General features: G+C 38.9%; 1 protein-coding gene across 8 annotated transcripts in view; it reads right to left on the bottom strand.

Moving 5' to 3' along the window:
* The window catches only part of Eya4 (EYA transcriptional coactivator and phosphatase 4), a 253623-nt gene that overhangs the window by 105752 nt on the left and 131409 nt on the right, over positions 1 to 16462 (bottom strand). For all 8 annotated transcript variants that reach the window (XM_075947640.1, XM_075947653.1, XM_075947633.1 and 5 more), the window contains one exon: positions 13637 to 13686. In XM_075947640.1, coding sequence (XP_075803755.1) covers positions 13637 to 13686 — 50 coding nt within the window. The remainder of the gene's footprint in view (positions 1 to 13636; positions 13687 to 16462) is intronic.

The following is a 16462-nucleotide window of genomic DNA, read 5'->3' as shown; positions in this document are numbered from 1 at the left end:
ACAGACGTCTTCTGTGAACCATTTAGAAATATTTTCACTGAAAACATACTCTTGATTTAAAACATAAGTGGCCTCCCCAGTTGTTTTTCCCTCTGCAGCTTGTATCAACCTGTCTTTAACTATCTGACTTTCCTCCCTTTTCACCGCCACCCACCAACATCTTGAGCTAACCAGATAATGAATAATAGTGGCTATGGCTCTCCCGTTTTGAGAGGGGATAAAATATATTAAATTACTAGCTTAACCAAAGTAACTTCCTTCAGTTTGCCAGGGCTTCATTAGGAGTAATTCGTGCTTGTTTCAAATTAAGTAGTTTATAAGGATAAAAGAAAGCGTTGACATTAAAATGTTGAGACAAAGGGGAATAAAGAAGCCGAGCATGTCTATACTGTACACAAAATGTCTGTTTGAAAAGCAGGTTGATTCTTCTCTGATGCTGATCTGGTGGAAGCATTATTTGTTATGGGCACCAACTTAGGAGGGAAGTTGTCAGTGGTCTACATAGGAAAAGGACAAGGCAAAACCTCAGTGGTGTTAGACTGTATACTTTTATGTAATTCACTCTCATCCCCAGGCTTTAGGAGTCATCAATAATCCAGGTCCTCCTGGAGTTTGCATCAGTTAGCAAGTTTCTCTTCCACATGCATAATTCATCAGCTTCACTTAAAGCCAAATTTTGCTAACTCTTTGAGCTGCATTTTATTTTTTTTCAAACAGCTATAATGAACTTTGTTTTAGAAAGTGGCCTTTCCCATTCTACAGAAGGCCCAGTTTCTCAAAGAAAAAGCCAACCTTTTCAGGGCAATCCTGACTGTATTAATTCTGAATCTTCCCTTCTGTACACGGCGAGCATGCAAAGCGAGAGTTTTTAGAAAAGAGCTTTGAAATAAAAAACACATGTCAGACTTAAAGAGTCTAAACGTTATTACTGACAAAATAAACAGAAAAGCCAACTGGGTCAAAGCAACACAAAAATATGAAGGGGAAGAAAAGAACAGCTGAAAAGCATCAGGCACCCTGAATAAGAAGAAACTGAGACCTATCTTCAGAGTTAACTCAGCAGGCAAGGTTCAACCAACTGATAACAGCTTCAATTTGGCTGTGAAAATTCAATCTAATAAAAAATCTACTGCATTAAATCTCAACTCCCTTTAGAAAAGGGGTAAGATTGCGTAGCGAAAGTAAAAAAGGCAATAAGAAAAAAATCAAAATACCTCCAATAAATCGACTCAATCCCTCCTATCATAATCATACAGTTAATTCATAGTTTCTAGCACTAATGCCAGTTTGGTCGCTCTTAGGAATTGCATACACACAAAGCAAACATTGCTTTATCTGATTCCTGACTTGAGGAATCATTCCTGACTTGATTTCTCATTCCATCCTCTTTATTCCAATTTAACTTCTCAGGTTAGCACAAACCATTAAGTTTCTATAAAGGCTGATCTTCACTGCCAAGTTGATTTGACTTTAGAATCATCTGGGAGACACACCTCTGGATGTGAATTCTAGAAAAATGAGGTCGTTTCCAAGATACGTTTAACAGAGGAGAGAAATGTCAAACTGAATGTGTGTGACACCATTCCATATTCTGGAGTCTTGGACTGAAACCAAAGGGAGAATATGAGCTGAGCACCAGCTTCCTTCTCTCTCTTTATCCTTACTCAGGACACAGTAGGACCAGCCATAGCGTGCTCAGGGCTATATACCTTCTCTATCATGACGGACTAGATTTTCAAACAATAAGCTGAAATAATCTTCCACCATGAGTTGCTTCTTATTGGCTATTTGGCCAGACATATCAGAAAAGTTAATAAATACAGGTTCTACCTGATTGCTTAATTAAATGGCTCTTCAATGTATGAACACAGGGAAAATCTAGCCCATAAATATGTGGGGATTTATCTTATCAACAGGTAAAAGAAGTCAGTTGGGGAGCTGGCTCATACATGTTTGGTTTCCCAGTAACCAATAAAGAAAAGTTTGGGTGTATTAGCTCATGCATGTAAGCCCAGTTCATGGAGGCAGAGATGGATGGAATCACAGGCTTGCTTGGCGGGCCGTTCTAGCCACCATAGTCCCTGGGTTAAGTAAGACACCCTGTTTCAAAACTTAACGTGGTAAAGCGACTAAGGACAGTCATTCAGACACCAAACTCTGCCCTCCAATATCTGGTCTTAATGAATGCACTGACTGTCTATCATACACACCCATATGCACACATACACGCACACACACATGCACATGCGGACACATCAGTTCCAAAGATTCTCCCAACCTGTTCAGAAGAACTCTACCAGCAAACAATAGAACAAGAGGTTGTCAGTTGTTTGAAAAGCCAGCTATTTCAAATATTCCTCAAAGATCACTAATTTCTTTGCATAAAGTAAAAACTTTTTCCATGAAGTAAAAATCAACTGAATCAGAATGTAAAGAATGAAAATGTGCTAGATAAATAGTTTTTTAAAAAGGTTTTGAAAGCTTGTATTATTCTTTTCCAAAGGTCAGGAAAGATATTACATTAGGGACTAGAACTGACAGACTGCCTAAGCCCCATCCGCACTTAAGTCTGTTACTGGGACACTGACCTTGAGGGCTGTTTCTGAGGTATTGATGAGCTCTGCTTCATAGCCAGCACCCAGGATGTGTCGTTGCTGCAGTATCAGGTGTCTGGAGGGGTCAGGGCTCAGTTAACTATCGGCGACCACAGAGGAGAATGCCTTGAAGAGAAGCCGGATGAGCTGACTCATCCCGCGCCCTCCCAAGTTTGCCTTCGCTAGCGGAGTTCTCTTGGGTTCACCAAAACTCTTCCTAATCCAGAGACACCTGAGCTTTCAGCATCCTTTTATCTCCTCTGACCCCTGCCCACAGGGCTTCGGCAGTAATGGGCAGACAAGCACAACAAAGTTGACCCCAATTCCTTCGTTTGAAGGACTATTTACCACTTAGTGCTGTTTGGAAGCCGAGAGTGCAGCACTCTATTCCAAACATCATCTGAAGAAGACTGAGGGGAGGAGAAGGTGGGGGAGGATGGGGAAGAGAAACTGATACATTGTTCCATTGTTCTATTTTTCTCTAAGAATACTTGCTGAGGCCATGATGACTTTAATGATGGTGACCCTAACGTTGTATCTTAAAAAAAAATAATAAAGTGTGCCTCACTAGAGAAACATGGGGATTAGGGCTGTAAATTTGAGCTAGCTAGACTACAAAACGATCCTACAGAAACCTTAGAGGTCATTTTCCAGTTTGACCTTATTTGTATATAACATTGAATGTTCGTTAGTTACTATGTGCATAGTAACATACCCTAGATAAAATTGTGTAGGAAAATCCAGACCAGCTCTCTCCATTCCCTAAAAGTACACAGCAGCTGCTTATTCTGCCCTTATGATAATTACAGGAGATGTTATTGTGCTCGGTTACAGAATTAACCAAATATCCAGAACCAAATCAAAATAAAATTAAAAAACAACCAAATGAGCTAGATAGACCCTGGAGTTCTTCCTGTTAGTAGACAAAACAAATTATTCTACAACCCTGAGTTATCCATGTCCTTTGAGGGATGAACATGAGCATGCAATCAAGCTTTATAAGTTGTTCATTTTAAGAAACATCTAGTTAATAGTGGCCCATCTTGCATAGAAATAACTGTCAAATGTAATGATTCTAACACAATACAATTTTTACTGAAAGCATCAGAATGACTAACACCCGTTGGAATCATCACACTCAATTAAGGTACATCGGAGCCCTCTGGGGACTTCCAAGGCACACTGAGTTTACAGTGTGGATGCCAAAATGTCCCACGATTCAGCGCTCTGCGTTCTTTCATTTATGCTTCGCTGGTTTTCATTCTCCTCTTTGTTCTAGGGCTGTCTCGTCTCAGCACTATTTCTACAGTCTGGTAGGAAGAGCATTGAAGTTCCCTTGTTTTTTTTCTACAATCCAGTTGCCTCCTTCCATTTAGAGTGTAGACTTACACATGAACCCTCAATGACACTGGAAGGAAACAAGGCCGCTAACTCTGTCATCAGACTTTTGTCTTTCTTTCCGGGCCTCAGAAGTGTGTGGGTGAGGTTTGTTAGGTAAGTTTGCCAAGTGTGTGGAGTCTTGGAAATGAATTGCCATTGAAACGAAAGCATAAATCTAAAAGTGTATATTCATGAATCTTCCCAACTAGTGTCAGGTTGAATATCCTCTCATTTGGAATCTACATCTTAAGGAAAAGCCTAGTTTAATTCTAGCTACAAGAATTTTAAGACCATAAAGACAGTTATTTGGCACAGTAAGCATATCCAAAGACATCAGGTATCAGGTGATAGAAATTCCTAAACACAGGAACAGAGCCCCCATTCATCCATTGACTTAATTGAGAAACAAATGAAAACATGGCAGGTCACTAAGACAACCGAGATATGATGATTATATGATGAAATAATGAGCAGCATCTCTGAGTCTTTAGAAATCAAATGTTTGGAATTTTACTAAACCCTCTATGTCATGCAGAGTCTTTAAGAGTGCTAGTGTTTAAAAAGCTGAAGCATTATGGGAGGATCACTAAGACTTCCACGCAGAACAAAGCTCTGGCTTTGGAGGGTATGGATGGTGTGGTAGGGAGCTGTCCTGCTGGGGTACAACCTCATCTTACAGCACTTGATAGATATGAATAAGGCAAATAGTTATCTGCAACTCACTTATTAAATTCCTCATATATATTTCCAAAATCCTGGAAAGACAAGAAATGGCTCATAGTAGAGTATCTGTATTTGCTATTTTTAAACACTGCGCTCATGAGGTATCAGCCATGCTACCCTCCCTGCCTGCTGTGTTGCTAGAGCTTTCTAAATAGACTAGCAGACAGCATAGCATAGGCTCAGAGACGCTCTCCACCCTGTCTAGGTCAAGCATCCCCCTGAAGAGAAGTAGAACTCTTTCCTAGCTCCAGCAATGTACTAAGGCAGACCTCTACTGACCTGTCTGTGTGCTGGCCCACCGCCAGGGAGATGGACTTCCTCTGGTTCTCTATTATCTTACTATTTCATGACCTTCAACTATCATCCAGTCTAAGAACCTAATCTTCTCCTTTTAATGCATTCAATTCTCTTTTTATTCCCTATCTATTGCCTTCAGTCACGCCCTACCCATCCATCCCAGGCACTCATTTTGTACAATAAAGTGTTCTAAACACCTTTAGACACACATATGCAGTAGCATTAGGGCATGAATAAACATTCCTATAGCTGAAAGAAAACCCATCACATCCGCTGTACCTTTCCACCTGTCTGACCTAACATGAAGTATGAAACCAACGTCCTCATGTTCTATGTTTGAATCTAGAACTTCTGTGCTAAAGATGCCCTGGGTTCAGAATTACCACAGGAATGTAGGAATCTTGGGCTGGAGGGATGGCTCAGAGATTAAAAGCATCCATTACTCTTCCAGAGGATCTGAGTTCAACTCCCAACACTCAGGTACAGCCACTCACAACTTCCTGTTAAGTTCCCTGTGATCTGATGCTCTCTTTTGGCCTCTACAGGTGTCAACACACACAGTATGCATGAACACACACACGTGAGTTCAAACATATAGGACAGGCAGGCTTACATATAAATAAAAAATTAAAATAAATCTTTGAAAAAAGAATGTACGAGTACTGATAATTTCTGAATAGAGCAACACTAGGCTCGGTATGTGCTCATAGACACACACTTGCCATCCCATCCAATTCAGTTATCCCTGTGAGAAAATATGGAGTCCTTTACTAGCTCCTCAGATTCTCTGTATAAAAGTCACTAGAGACAGGGCTGGGGAAACAGCTCAGTGGATGGATTAACATGTAGAAGGTCAGAGTTGATTCCCAGCATTAAAATAGATAAACAAGGCACTAGAAAATAGTACTTTCTGGGTATATTATTTAGACCAAATGAGTGCAAAGCAACTGACAATCTCCAGAAATACTGTTGCATAAGATTTCTGAGGTGCTCCATTTACTTCAGGAGAGGGTGACCAGAAACAAAGTTGCTTCTGCAATTAATCACTAATAACATGTGGGACGGTCAGGCATTTCCTCATTGCTGGAGAATAATGCAAGCTGTCAAGACGAAGTGGCAAGAGTTCTCCCTCTTCCATCACGCCTATTTCAGGCCAAATTGGCCATTTCATGCTGTATATATTATTTTTTCCTTAAGACAAAAGAAAAAATATTCAGTGTAGAAAATTTAGAAAATATGCTTCAAACATGAGGAAAAAGTGCCCAGGGCCTTTCCCAGATAAGCACAATTGGCTAATTTCCTCTCACTCTTTTAAAGCAAATCTTGGAGCTGCCATCCCTGTCTCTGAGCTGATCTGTCACCAAAAGCACAAATTTAATCATGTTATTACCTGGTCAGAAACTCACTGGTGACTTACCATGGCTTTAAGAAGGCTTGACACAACTTTAAATTTTAGCTCTTTGTATTCATGTCAAACACCAGGAGTCTCTGAGGGTTCGTTACAAAAAAAATAATAATAATAACAACAGCAATAATGATGATCCAAACCTGGATGCTAATTTTGATAGTATCCCTTCGGAAAGGGAAGTGATTTAATCCAGAATCTAAAGAGTGTTAATCAGACAATCTAGCAACTAGATTAATTACAGGAAATGAAGAGAGTCATTTACATTCATAGTTTTTTGAAAGCAGGAGACTGGTCTATTGCACAATATCCTGTCAGTTTGGATAGATTCAGGACATTTGATGGAAAAGTTTACAAAAAGAGACGTGACGTATGGCACCAGTAGTTTCTACATTTATCTTTGACTGCTACGTCACTTCAAGATGTGTCTTGAGCAATCTCTAGTCTGGATAGCTCAGTTCATGAATGCCTGTCTATGAAATAAATCTCCATCCTAGCAAAATGAATGATCAACCATAGAGTTGTATTTTATAAGAAAGAACCTGCCATTTCAGCTTCCTTCATATGAACAGGAGGACCAAAAGGGAAGGATGTGGACGTGGGTGTTTAATAAATAGGCTTTGCATTCTGGGAGGAAAAGACATAGAGTCTATGAAACACTTGGTGTGCTACAGGCTTCAGGTTATGGCTTCTAAAAGCCACGTTTATGATTTGTGATGCTGTCTTCCTGATAGCATCCTATTTCCTTGGAAAATAACATTAACAAAAGGTTCTAATGTCTGTGAAACTAAATGGGAAAATTTCATAAAACCACAAGCAATGCCATGCCAGCCTCTTGCTCACACTCTTCCTGTTGTGTGGCTCATATACAGATACACATAGGCAGTAAGGCAACCATGAGAGCATAGAGATGGATGAATAATGAGGAGAAGGGCTCGCGCCTGGTCTCCCACTTTCAGACTGAGCCAGCCAGTTCTTTCCAAGGACTCTAAGCATTTATATTTTTGTTTAGAAAAAAAAAAGACAGAATAATCATAACTCTAATGCTCCCTTTCTCCTTAAACTGTTTCATATTTGCAGCACTAACCAGCGAGTGTTAACCAATGAATACAGCAGGAACCCGAGCCTCTACACACTCTGTCTAATTTACCTTAATATCCACCCTCCTCTGCAGTTCCATAACCAGGGCAGGAGCGGCTGGTCAGCTGTACCCAGTGCGTCTTTCCGCCTCAGTCTCTGCTAAGCAGAGCACGCTGGGTCTGATGAGCTATGCCTAGGTCTCTGGTTAGGGAATGCACAGGAGAAGATAAAAAGAAAACCGAAAAGAAGACCACAACTTAAGCATACAACACAGGTGTCTGAGAGCCAGGACACGATGGAATATATATATATATATATATATATATATATATATATATATATATATATATATATATATATATGTGATCTTGAGAGCAAGGCCTGAGTTGTAGACCATCCCTCTCCTTCCATGGGTTGGAATATGGTATCAGCCTCATTGCAAACAGATGAACCATCCAGGTCTCCATGAGAAAAAAGGTGTAATCCTCATTTTCCCATTTAATCCTGGCAGACCCTCTGTAGAGGATTTAATCTAAAGGAAGGCGACAAATACACCGTTGGCTCTACACTCTACTGACTAGCGAAAATAAATCAGCAAATGCTTCCAGTGACATGTAAGAAACGACTGACGATGATATATACTTGATAAAACACATAGAAATCTGAATTTTGAAGCTTATTTAAATCTTTCATTAAGACTGGTGCCAGAGATTTAACAGACACTTTTAAAGAAATCTACTCAGTTTGCTCCCATGACCGAAGGTCAAGGTATCCTAACTGTTGTGAGTACAGTGACCCTCCCCCCCCAAGGCAGAACACAACATTCGTCTTCGTCTAGGCTCCAGCTGCATCCACACCTGTAGGAATCTGTCAACACAGCCCAGAAAAAGGCAAAATGAATTAGAAACCCTCCAGCGATTGCCAGCCAAAATAATGAAGAGAATGGAGAGAAATCCACATGAGGTCAGACTTTGAAATGAGACAAAACATTCCCCAGATAGGGAGAAAGGGATTAAGCTGTATTATGACTTGAGTTAACTAAACCACAAGAGAATTAAACCACAGTCTTAGTCTCTCTATCCATCCGTCAGTCATCGATCATTTCCAGGGGAAGCTTGGTTTATAATTTGAGAGAAGAGGCTTAAATAAGTAGGAGGAGTGTACTACTTTGTGTTCCAATTAGCAATTTTTCTGAATCCTCAAAAACGGCATAGTCTCATAACGTAGCAATGTGCTGGGAATGGTTTATGGTTGCTTAGGTTCCAGAGCCACATCGTGTTGCTGACAGAAACAGGTTACACAGTCTGAACTTTTCAGGATGTGAGGAAATGCAGGCTATTAATAATGAATTTAGATACCAATGGGAGACGGACTATTGTGTTGGATGTGAAAGGGCACAAGACACCCCAGGACCAAGTTCTCAGCACAAGGGAAATGAATTAGTTGCAGAAGGACAAAGAGTGAGGAATAAGAGACAAAGACAGGAGACAGAAGAGGGTTAAGGAAAGAGGAAGAAGGGAGAGGATGGGAAGTGCTATTTACTCAGAGGGACAAAGGACAGCCTCTCTCTGGATAGAGAGGTGACAGAAAGACAAGGCCCATGGGAAAAAGGGGAAAGGGGGAAACCCCCTGTTAGGATGAGGTGTTTAATATTGATTGGGCATGTTAGTTAGGGTGGTCAAAAGAAGGCTTTTACTTGCTGGACTTCAATACTCTGATAGTTGGACATTGATAGTTAGCCTCAGGGAGGAAGTGGACAAATAGAGGAATAGACCTTGGTGGCTAGTTTTAGGAATGTAATTTACTTGTTTAACAAAACAAGGGAAATGGAGGAAGGGCAAGGCCCGTCAAAGCCCCTTCAAGATGGACTTCTGATCTGACACGGTAAACTCCCATGCAGGATTTCATGGAAATGAAAAGTCTCTGAGGTTTCCCTGCTGTGAAAACAGAATAACTTTTAATTTTTAGACAGAGGATTATATCCAGATAAAGATTTAAGGCTCCTGGAAGCACTAAAAAGTTGTTTTACTAGCAAAAAGGGGGGGGGGGAGATGTATAGAACTTAATGCCTTAACTGTAACATGGCTTGACAATAGCTGTTTATACAAGATGAATTAAATACTTTTAAGAGTGTATGGTCCTTGAATAAATAAACATGGTGAGGCTTCTTAAACACTAGCGATTAAACTGAAATGAATTCCAGCACATCTCTAAAGTTGGCTGTTCATTTCCCCTTTCTCCTGACAGTCACAAAGTTAACAGAGGCTGGGGCAAGAAGACAGAGCAAGGCACTTGCTGAGTTCAGGCAAGCATTGAGTTTCTATAAAGCAAAATATTTCTTTAACATTTAAAGTGGGACAGAATCAATTCTCAATTCTCATTATTACCCAGAGGACTCCACCCCCTTCTTTTATTGATTATAAATCTTCTCTCATCTCAGCTCCTCCATAACATAGTATTAATAATGCTTCTTTGATCCCCTTTAGTGGAGTTTTGACACGGTGTTGTGGTCTGGGTGAAACCAAGCTGCTACAGAAAAGGCAGCTGGCATTTTTCCTGCAGATCGTTTGACAGCCAGTTTCACCAAAATTTATATTTCCACCATTCTCTAAGTCACAGAACAATCATTGCACAAAATTGCTCGGTTTTAATTATATTTCCTCCTATGTCTCAGACTTCTTCTTGCCCCCCCCCCCAAAAAAATTAGTTAGTCAGAGTCTCAAAATAGAAACGGCAAAGAGGGCCAGAACAGAAGATAAAAAAAAAATCTATCAGATATGACAGGGGTTGCTTTAACATCGTGGCCCCCTAAGACATATGTAACAAACACAATTAAATAATGAGATAAAATTATTTTCTTCCCTCCACCAGGGATGAAGGGGGGGAGAAAGTAGAAGACTTTGATATTTTTTGCTATTTTTGTTTAGGGTTTTGTTGTTGTTGTTATTCATTTGTAAACAGTGATTTACAGAAAAAAGTAGTAGTCATTTGTCCAGGAACTATCTATGATATTGAACAAGAGAATGACATTGATCCAGAGACTCATTTGAGGCACAGAACAACACAACTGTAACCATGGTGACTGGAGGGAAAACAACTTTAAAAATAACATGTCAGTTTGTTTTAAGATGGCCTACCCATCCTGAATCTTAATCATAGAATGAGGTAAAACATGAGAAAAAAAAATTTAGGTTTTCTTTTCCATGCACCCTTTTCAAGGTTAACATGAGGATGTAAAAATAAAGGCAAAAACCAATGTACTGTGAATGTGGTGAACAATGCAGGCAGAAGCCGATATTCAAGAAACGCCCACTTTTCTATAAAGCACATTCTCCCCTTTCTACGTGACATCGAGTTTATGGTTTTAGGCGTCGACAAGCACAGTCCCTGATATCTGGCTCTTAGTACACATGCGTAACCTTGCTTCCCAGTTTGCTTCACTTTGCACCGCATACATTTATAAATTCTACTTTTCCCGATCTACCAGTTACATCTGCAGCCAAAGCATCTCTTCCCCAAAGAGGAGTTAAGGCCAAGCAAGACAAAGAATTTGCTGATAAACATGTATCACTCCAAGAACGCCCCTGACAAGTCTCCACACCCAGTTTAATTACTTCCCCACTGTAAAAACACTTCCCATCTGCATCTATTCTAATCATTCCAAACCCCAAATAAACACTCTGTAAAGCTAGCTAAACACACGAATGACATTTGCTTTAGGCTCTAAGTGGGGCAGCATGTTCCCTGGTGTACATTTTATACTGATACATTGTTCCATATGAAGTTCAATTTTTTTTTATATTTCTTCAGAATGCTCTTACAAAATCCTCGACTCTAAAATTTAAGATGAAAAACTCTGCTCTCTCTCTCTCTCTCTCTCTCTCTCTCTCTCTCTCTCTCTCTCTCTCTCTCTCTCTCTCTCTCCCCCATTAACTCAGTGCCAGATTGGGCATTCCTAGAGCTAAGACTTCAAGCAAAGCTGATGCCAATGGGAGGGCAGAGATCAGTCAAGAGAAATGAACAGCCACGAACAAGAAGCTTGGCTCTCCTGAGCTGAAACTGTCTGAGGGTTGTCCTGAAGGCCATTATATCATGGGTTTCAGTAAGACTTGTAGTTTTCACTTACTTCAAGCTTTAGAGTTCTTAGAAATTGATTTCCCCATTTACCTACTTTATGGGCTATTTTAAGGAATAGCTAATCCATGGCAAAGAATTGTAATTCTAAAGAACCCACATGCTTTTCAATTATAGAAATATATATCTATAGAAACTAGAGCTGATGGGCCAAGCAGTGAGTTTGTTAATACAGTTTCTGTGTGATTATTTTAGGGCTAAGTGGCCTCCTTCCAACATATATCATTAAATAATAGGATATAACAATAACTTTAATTTTTAATCTTTAAAAATAACCATTATTCATCTTAAAAGCAAAATTATATCTTTTGTGCTTTTTAATTTTTTCTTTTTTTGGGGGGGGGGGAATTTCAAACCTAGAACTCTAAGCCTGTTATTGAAGTCTTTATCACTTAGCTATAAACTCAACTTAAAATAAATTTTTTATGGAAAGAAAGGCAAGGATTTTCCATACAGTAAAGAAGGATTTAGTTTTCAAACTGAAATCTTTAAGCTTTGAATTTGTCTGTTTCTTTTTTAGCCCAGTGACACCATTTGTACCAAGAGTGAATTGTTGCTGTAGTTTTCTGATGACTTAAAATGCACTTAATAATAGTTGTATGTCAAAACATGCTAAATAGAATTAGATGTGAAATATTTGGCATTAAATGTTCGTGTTAAGGAAAATTATATTGCTATTTTTCAACTAGCTCCCTTCCACAGGTTGTTAATAATAATTATCTAATCATTTATACAATCCTTGCAAACTAAATCATAGATATGTTAGTCATAGAAGCAGAAAAATTATTAAGTACCACCAAATAAACAGGGCCTGTAGACTCCTCCCTACACCTTCTAGATTATTATGCTTTATAGGCAAAAACAAAACAAAACCCAAATGATCTATCAATCTTGTGAGGCCTTAAGAAATGAAAATCACTCAGTCCTATTTTAACAACTAATTATAAAGAGAAATGACCAGATGTAATAATTCTGTATCATGTTATAAGCCAATTAATTATTTCAAGGAAAAGAAAAAGAGTACATAATCACTTAATATATAGAAGAATCAAATTACAGGAATACAAGAATTACATACCATACAAGAATTCCTTGAATGGCAAATGGATGACCCAAGATGTACACTGACTTTTCAAAAGGAAAGCATGGTGGCCTTAGCCGGTTAATGAGATCTGTATTGTTTTGGTGTACTGGGAATAATCACCACATTCATCCAATGCAGAAAAAAGACAATACACCAGTATCCATGTTATAATAAGCAGTGTCTTAATGAGATAGAGTAGGTCATACAATTAACATGTTAAGGACATGTGCTTTTTATTGTCATGGTATTCATAATCCTCTTACTCATCCATTTAAAATTGAGGCCTAGACTCTGAGAAGAAAAGCACTGGCAATGCCCAGGCCCAGAACAAATCTATTGGGCAAATGGCCCATCCACAAACAACTGAATACTGTTAAAGTCCTACTGAAGGGCTTTATTTAATTCATTTTTATTTTTATTATTTAATTTTATTTTCATTTTTATTAAAAAGGCTATCTCAATTTATCTTTTCTACCAGGTATCCCAAACAATAAATAGAATGCTGTTAATTTTGAAATTTTAAATTTGTTATTCCTCTGAAAAATCTAGTAGCATTTCATTGGAAAGAAAAATACAGTGTTTAAAAAATAGCAGATTCCATGATTCAGTACCTAGTACAATTCCAGATATAAATAGGTACAGTGGAAGAGAGAATTAGAGTGAAAAATTAAGGTTTTTCAAAATAATATCTATGGAAAAACTTTTTAAGTATTTCCAGAGGAGCTTGTATTATTCTTGGACGCTGACTTCAATCAAGTTCTTCTAAAATGAATTTTGTGATTAATAACACCCTTGCCTACACACACATACACACACACACACAACCTTAAAAATTCTCAGTGTTTCAAATCTCCTTCATATTGAGTTTAGAGTGCAATGACTTTATGGTTTGTCAAAACTGCAATTTTTCTTAACGAAATATTGACTTTATCCCCATACCTGGAATTCTGAGGTTCTGAAACATCGGATTCTGGGCACGTTTTCTTTACCTGTAAAAAAAGAACACTGGTCATTCACATAAAAAAAAATGCAACTTTCTCACTCAGGGTCACACGCTCTTTAAATACCAAGTGATTACAGTTCTGTTCACCAACATCTCTGTAAAATTCTCTCCACTTTATAGCAATGGTGTGCAGTACTAGATACCACATTTCATTACTGTCAAGGGACCAGCTGCCAAAGGTACTTCCCTGGGCTCCATTACTATGCAAAATGTTTGGTTAAAATAGCTGGGGATCAGCCTAACTGAGAACAAAGAAACCAAAGAACCAAGTTTCCCAGTTAGGAACTAGGAAGTCACACTATTCTCAGTCCACTGAGAATGTGTCTCCAGCGGACATGGCTTCTGTCTCCCATTAGCACACAATAATAAATAGTGTTCGTGAAGTCCTTCCTGTGTTAATTTTCCATCTTCTTGATCCTTACTGAGTATTTTATGGATTCTCAGCAAGTCAATTAAGTTTGCGCATTGATCGTCGACTTTCCACACATGTGTGCAGTTAGTACCAGGCACAAAGTCCAGATCAATTTGAGGGTTTTAATCTACAATATAAGGAAGGAATAAAAATAGCATTTGTTTAGACGGTTTGCTATCCCCTTCTGAGTAGAAATATACAGTTCACCTTTTCAAGTAAGGCAAAACACAAATCCATGGTCTTTTACATTTAACTTCAAGTTCAGACACCCATCTAAAGTGCATCACTTTATGTGGGAATGGCTTTTGAGACTCGGTCTCATGGAACCTATGGTGCCTTAGAGTTTGCTCTGTACCTGAGGATAACCTTGAACTTTTTATCTCCCCCCCCCCCCCGTCTCTATCAGCTAAATATTGGGATTACAGGTGTGTGCTACAATACCCAGTTTGATTACTGTGGTCATTTAAGAATGTTGTATTGCAGGAGATCCTTCTAAAATCCTTCAGTCCATATTAGGACTGTAGAATATACATTTTCATGTCATATATTATGGATATACATATTGTGGAGGTCTGTCTGTGCAGTTTATAGGATCAAGGGAGCTTTAACTTCAAATATGTAACCTGGAGGGGAAAAAAGAATGTCTACATAAGACAAACTTACATTTGAGTTGTGCACATTGCAAAAAAATACATATATATAGATCACCTTAAAAGGACATTTTGAATGTTTAGGCTGCACTACTGATTTCAAGCTCACAATATAATTCCTTCTTCCTCTGCTGACTCAGAAGAATGCTTTAAAAACAAAACACTCAACTTCTCACAAACATCTCTGACTTCTGCTTCACTTCTTAGCCTAGGCGTGTTTGTTACCTCGGAAACCACTGGTTTAATTGATCAGCACTACCCTCTGTTTTACTTTCTCTACACGAGAATAACACTGACTAACAAAGAAATTGTCATCCTGTTCTCTTATGTGACTTTAGCACTGAAAGATCTAGGGGTGACGAAATATTTTCAAAGGTAATTAAGAAGAGAAATTACTCAGCTACCTGAGACAGTGCTCGAGAGCTCATCTGGGCAGTGACAATGAAAAAAAGCTAGAGCTGACCAACCCAGCTAACACCAGGCCCAGAACAAGAGCTTTGAGTAGACCTACCCCAACACCCACCAAATCTATGAACTGTTGGAGCATGTGAAGGGGACAAACCTACAGTTCCAAAACAGTAGGATCTCCATGACACAGGACAGCAGGATATCCAAGAGGAGCCCCAGTGAGAGCACATTATGGGTGGTGGAGCAGAAACCAGAGATCTGGAGCCAGACTGATGACTTGTGGTGTTGAACACTTGCAAGTAAAGCCGAATGGACTAAAGGGTAAACTGTGTGACTCAACCTGCCACACCAGCTTCTTTTTGTTTTGTTTTTTTAATTTTTTGCTTTGTTTTGTTTGATTTTTGGTTTTTCTTTTAAATTTGGATTTGTTTTTTCGGGGGGGGGTTGCAAGAGCAGAGAGCAGATGTGAGGGGACAGGGAGATAAGTGGGATTGGAATGCGTGAACTGTAGAATGTAAATTCCACAAAGAGTCAATTTAAAAAAAAAAGAAAGAGAAAATACACATAGAAAGGAAAAAGGAATGCTTTTCCTGGACTGTCCATGTGACACTGGGTTTGGCACTGTCCACTGAAGCCTGGGTTTACAATGGGTATGTAATTGAAGACAATGACTCTCCCTTTCCAAGAACATATCAGTATGCAATAGACCAGCAGCAGAGTTAGGGTTCTCTGAGCCCTGTTCTCCTCTGTAACTGTTGAGAGAGCTAGTGTTATGCAGGCCCAGGAGACATAGCTCCAGCTGTGTAATGCCTATAAGCTAACATTTTTCTGCCTTCCTCCTTTTCTGAAGAAGGTGGGTGAAAGTGGAAAGATAAGAAAGAGTAGGAATTAGAGTAATCACTGCAATACACGTCTATGAGATTATCAAAGAACACACTGGATTAATATAGTTATTTTTCTAAAACAGAATGTAATTATTTTTCTAAAACACAATTATTTAATTTAGTTCCCGTATGAAGTCTTTGATAGCCTCATTGTCTGAGAAAATTAAAAACTAAAGGGAAGAATATTATGATACAGATTTCCTATTCCACTGATATTTTTCATTATGATTCATCACCAGAGCTTGTAGAGAGCTACCAGATGAATCCACAGAAATCACTCCAAAGTAAATGCCACTTTCCTCAACATGATGACATGAAGAGTGATCAAAGTAGAGCCAGAACAGAACTGTAGCGACACACCCTCCCAATCAACCAGAACACAAGAGTAGAAACACACCCTCACAATCA

Source organism: Microtus pennsylvanicus, chromosome 1 (genome assembly GCF_037038515.1).
Source record: "Microtus pennsylvanicus isolate mMicPen1 chromosome 1, mMicPen1.hap1, whole genome shotgun sequence".
In the NCBI taxonomy this organism is placed as follows: Eukaryota; Metazoa; Chordata; class Mammalia; order Rodentia; family Cricetidae; genus Microtus; species Microtus pennsylvanicus.
Note: the sequence above shows the minus strand (reverse complement) of the source record. Positions and strands in the feature narration are given on the sequence as shown.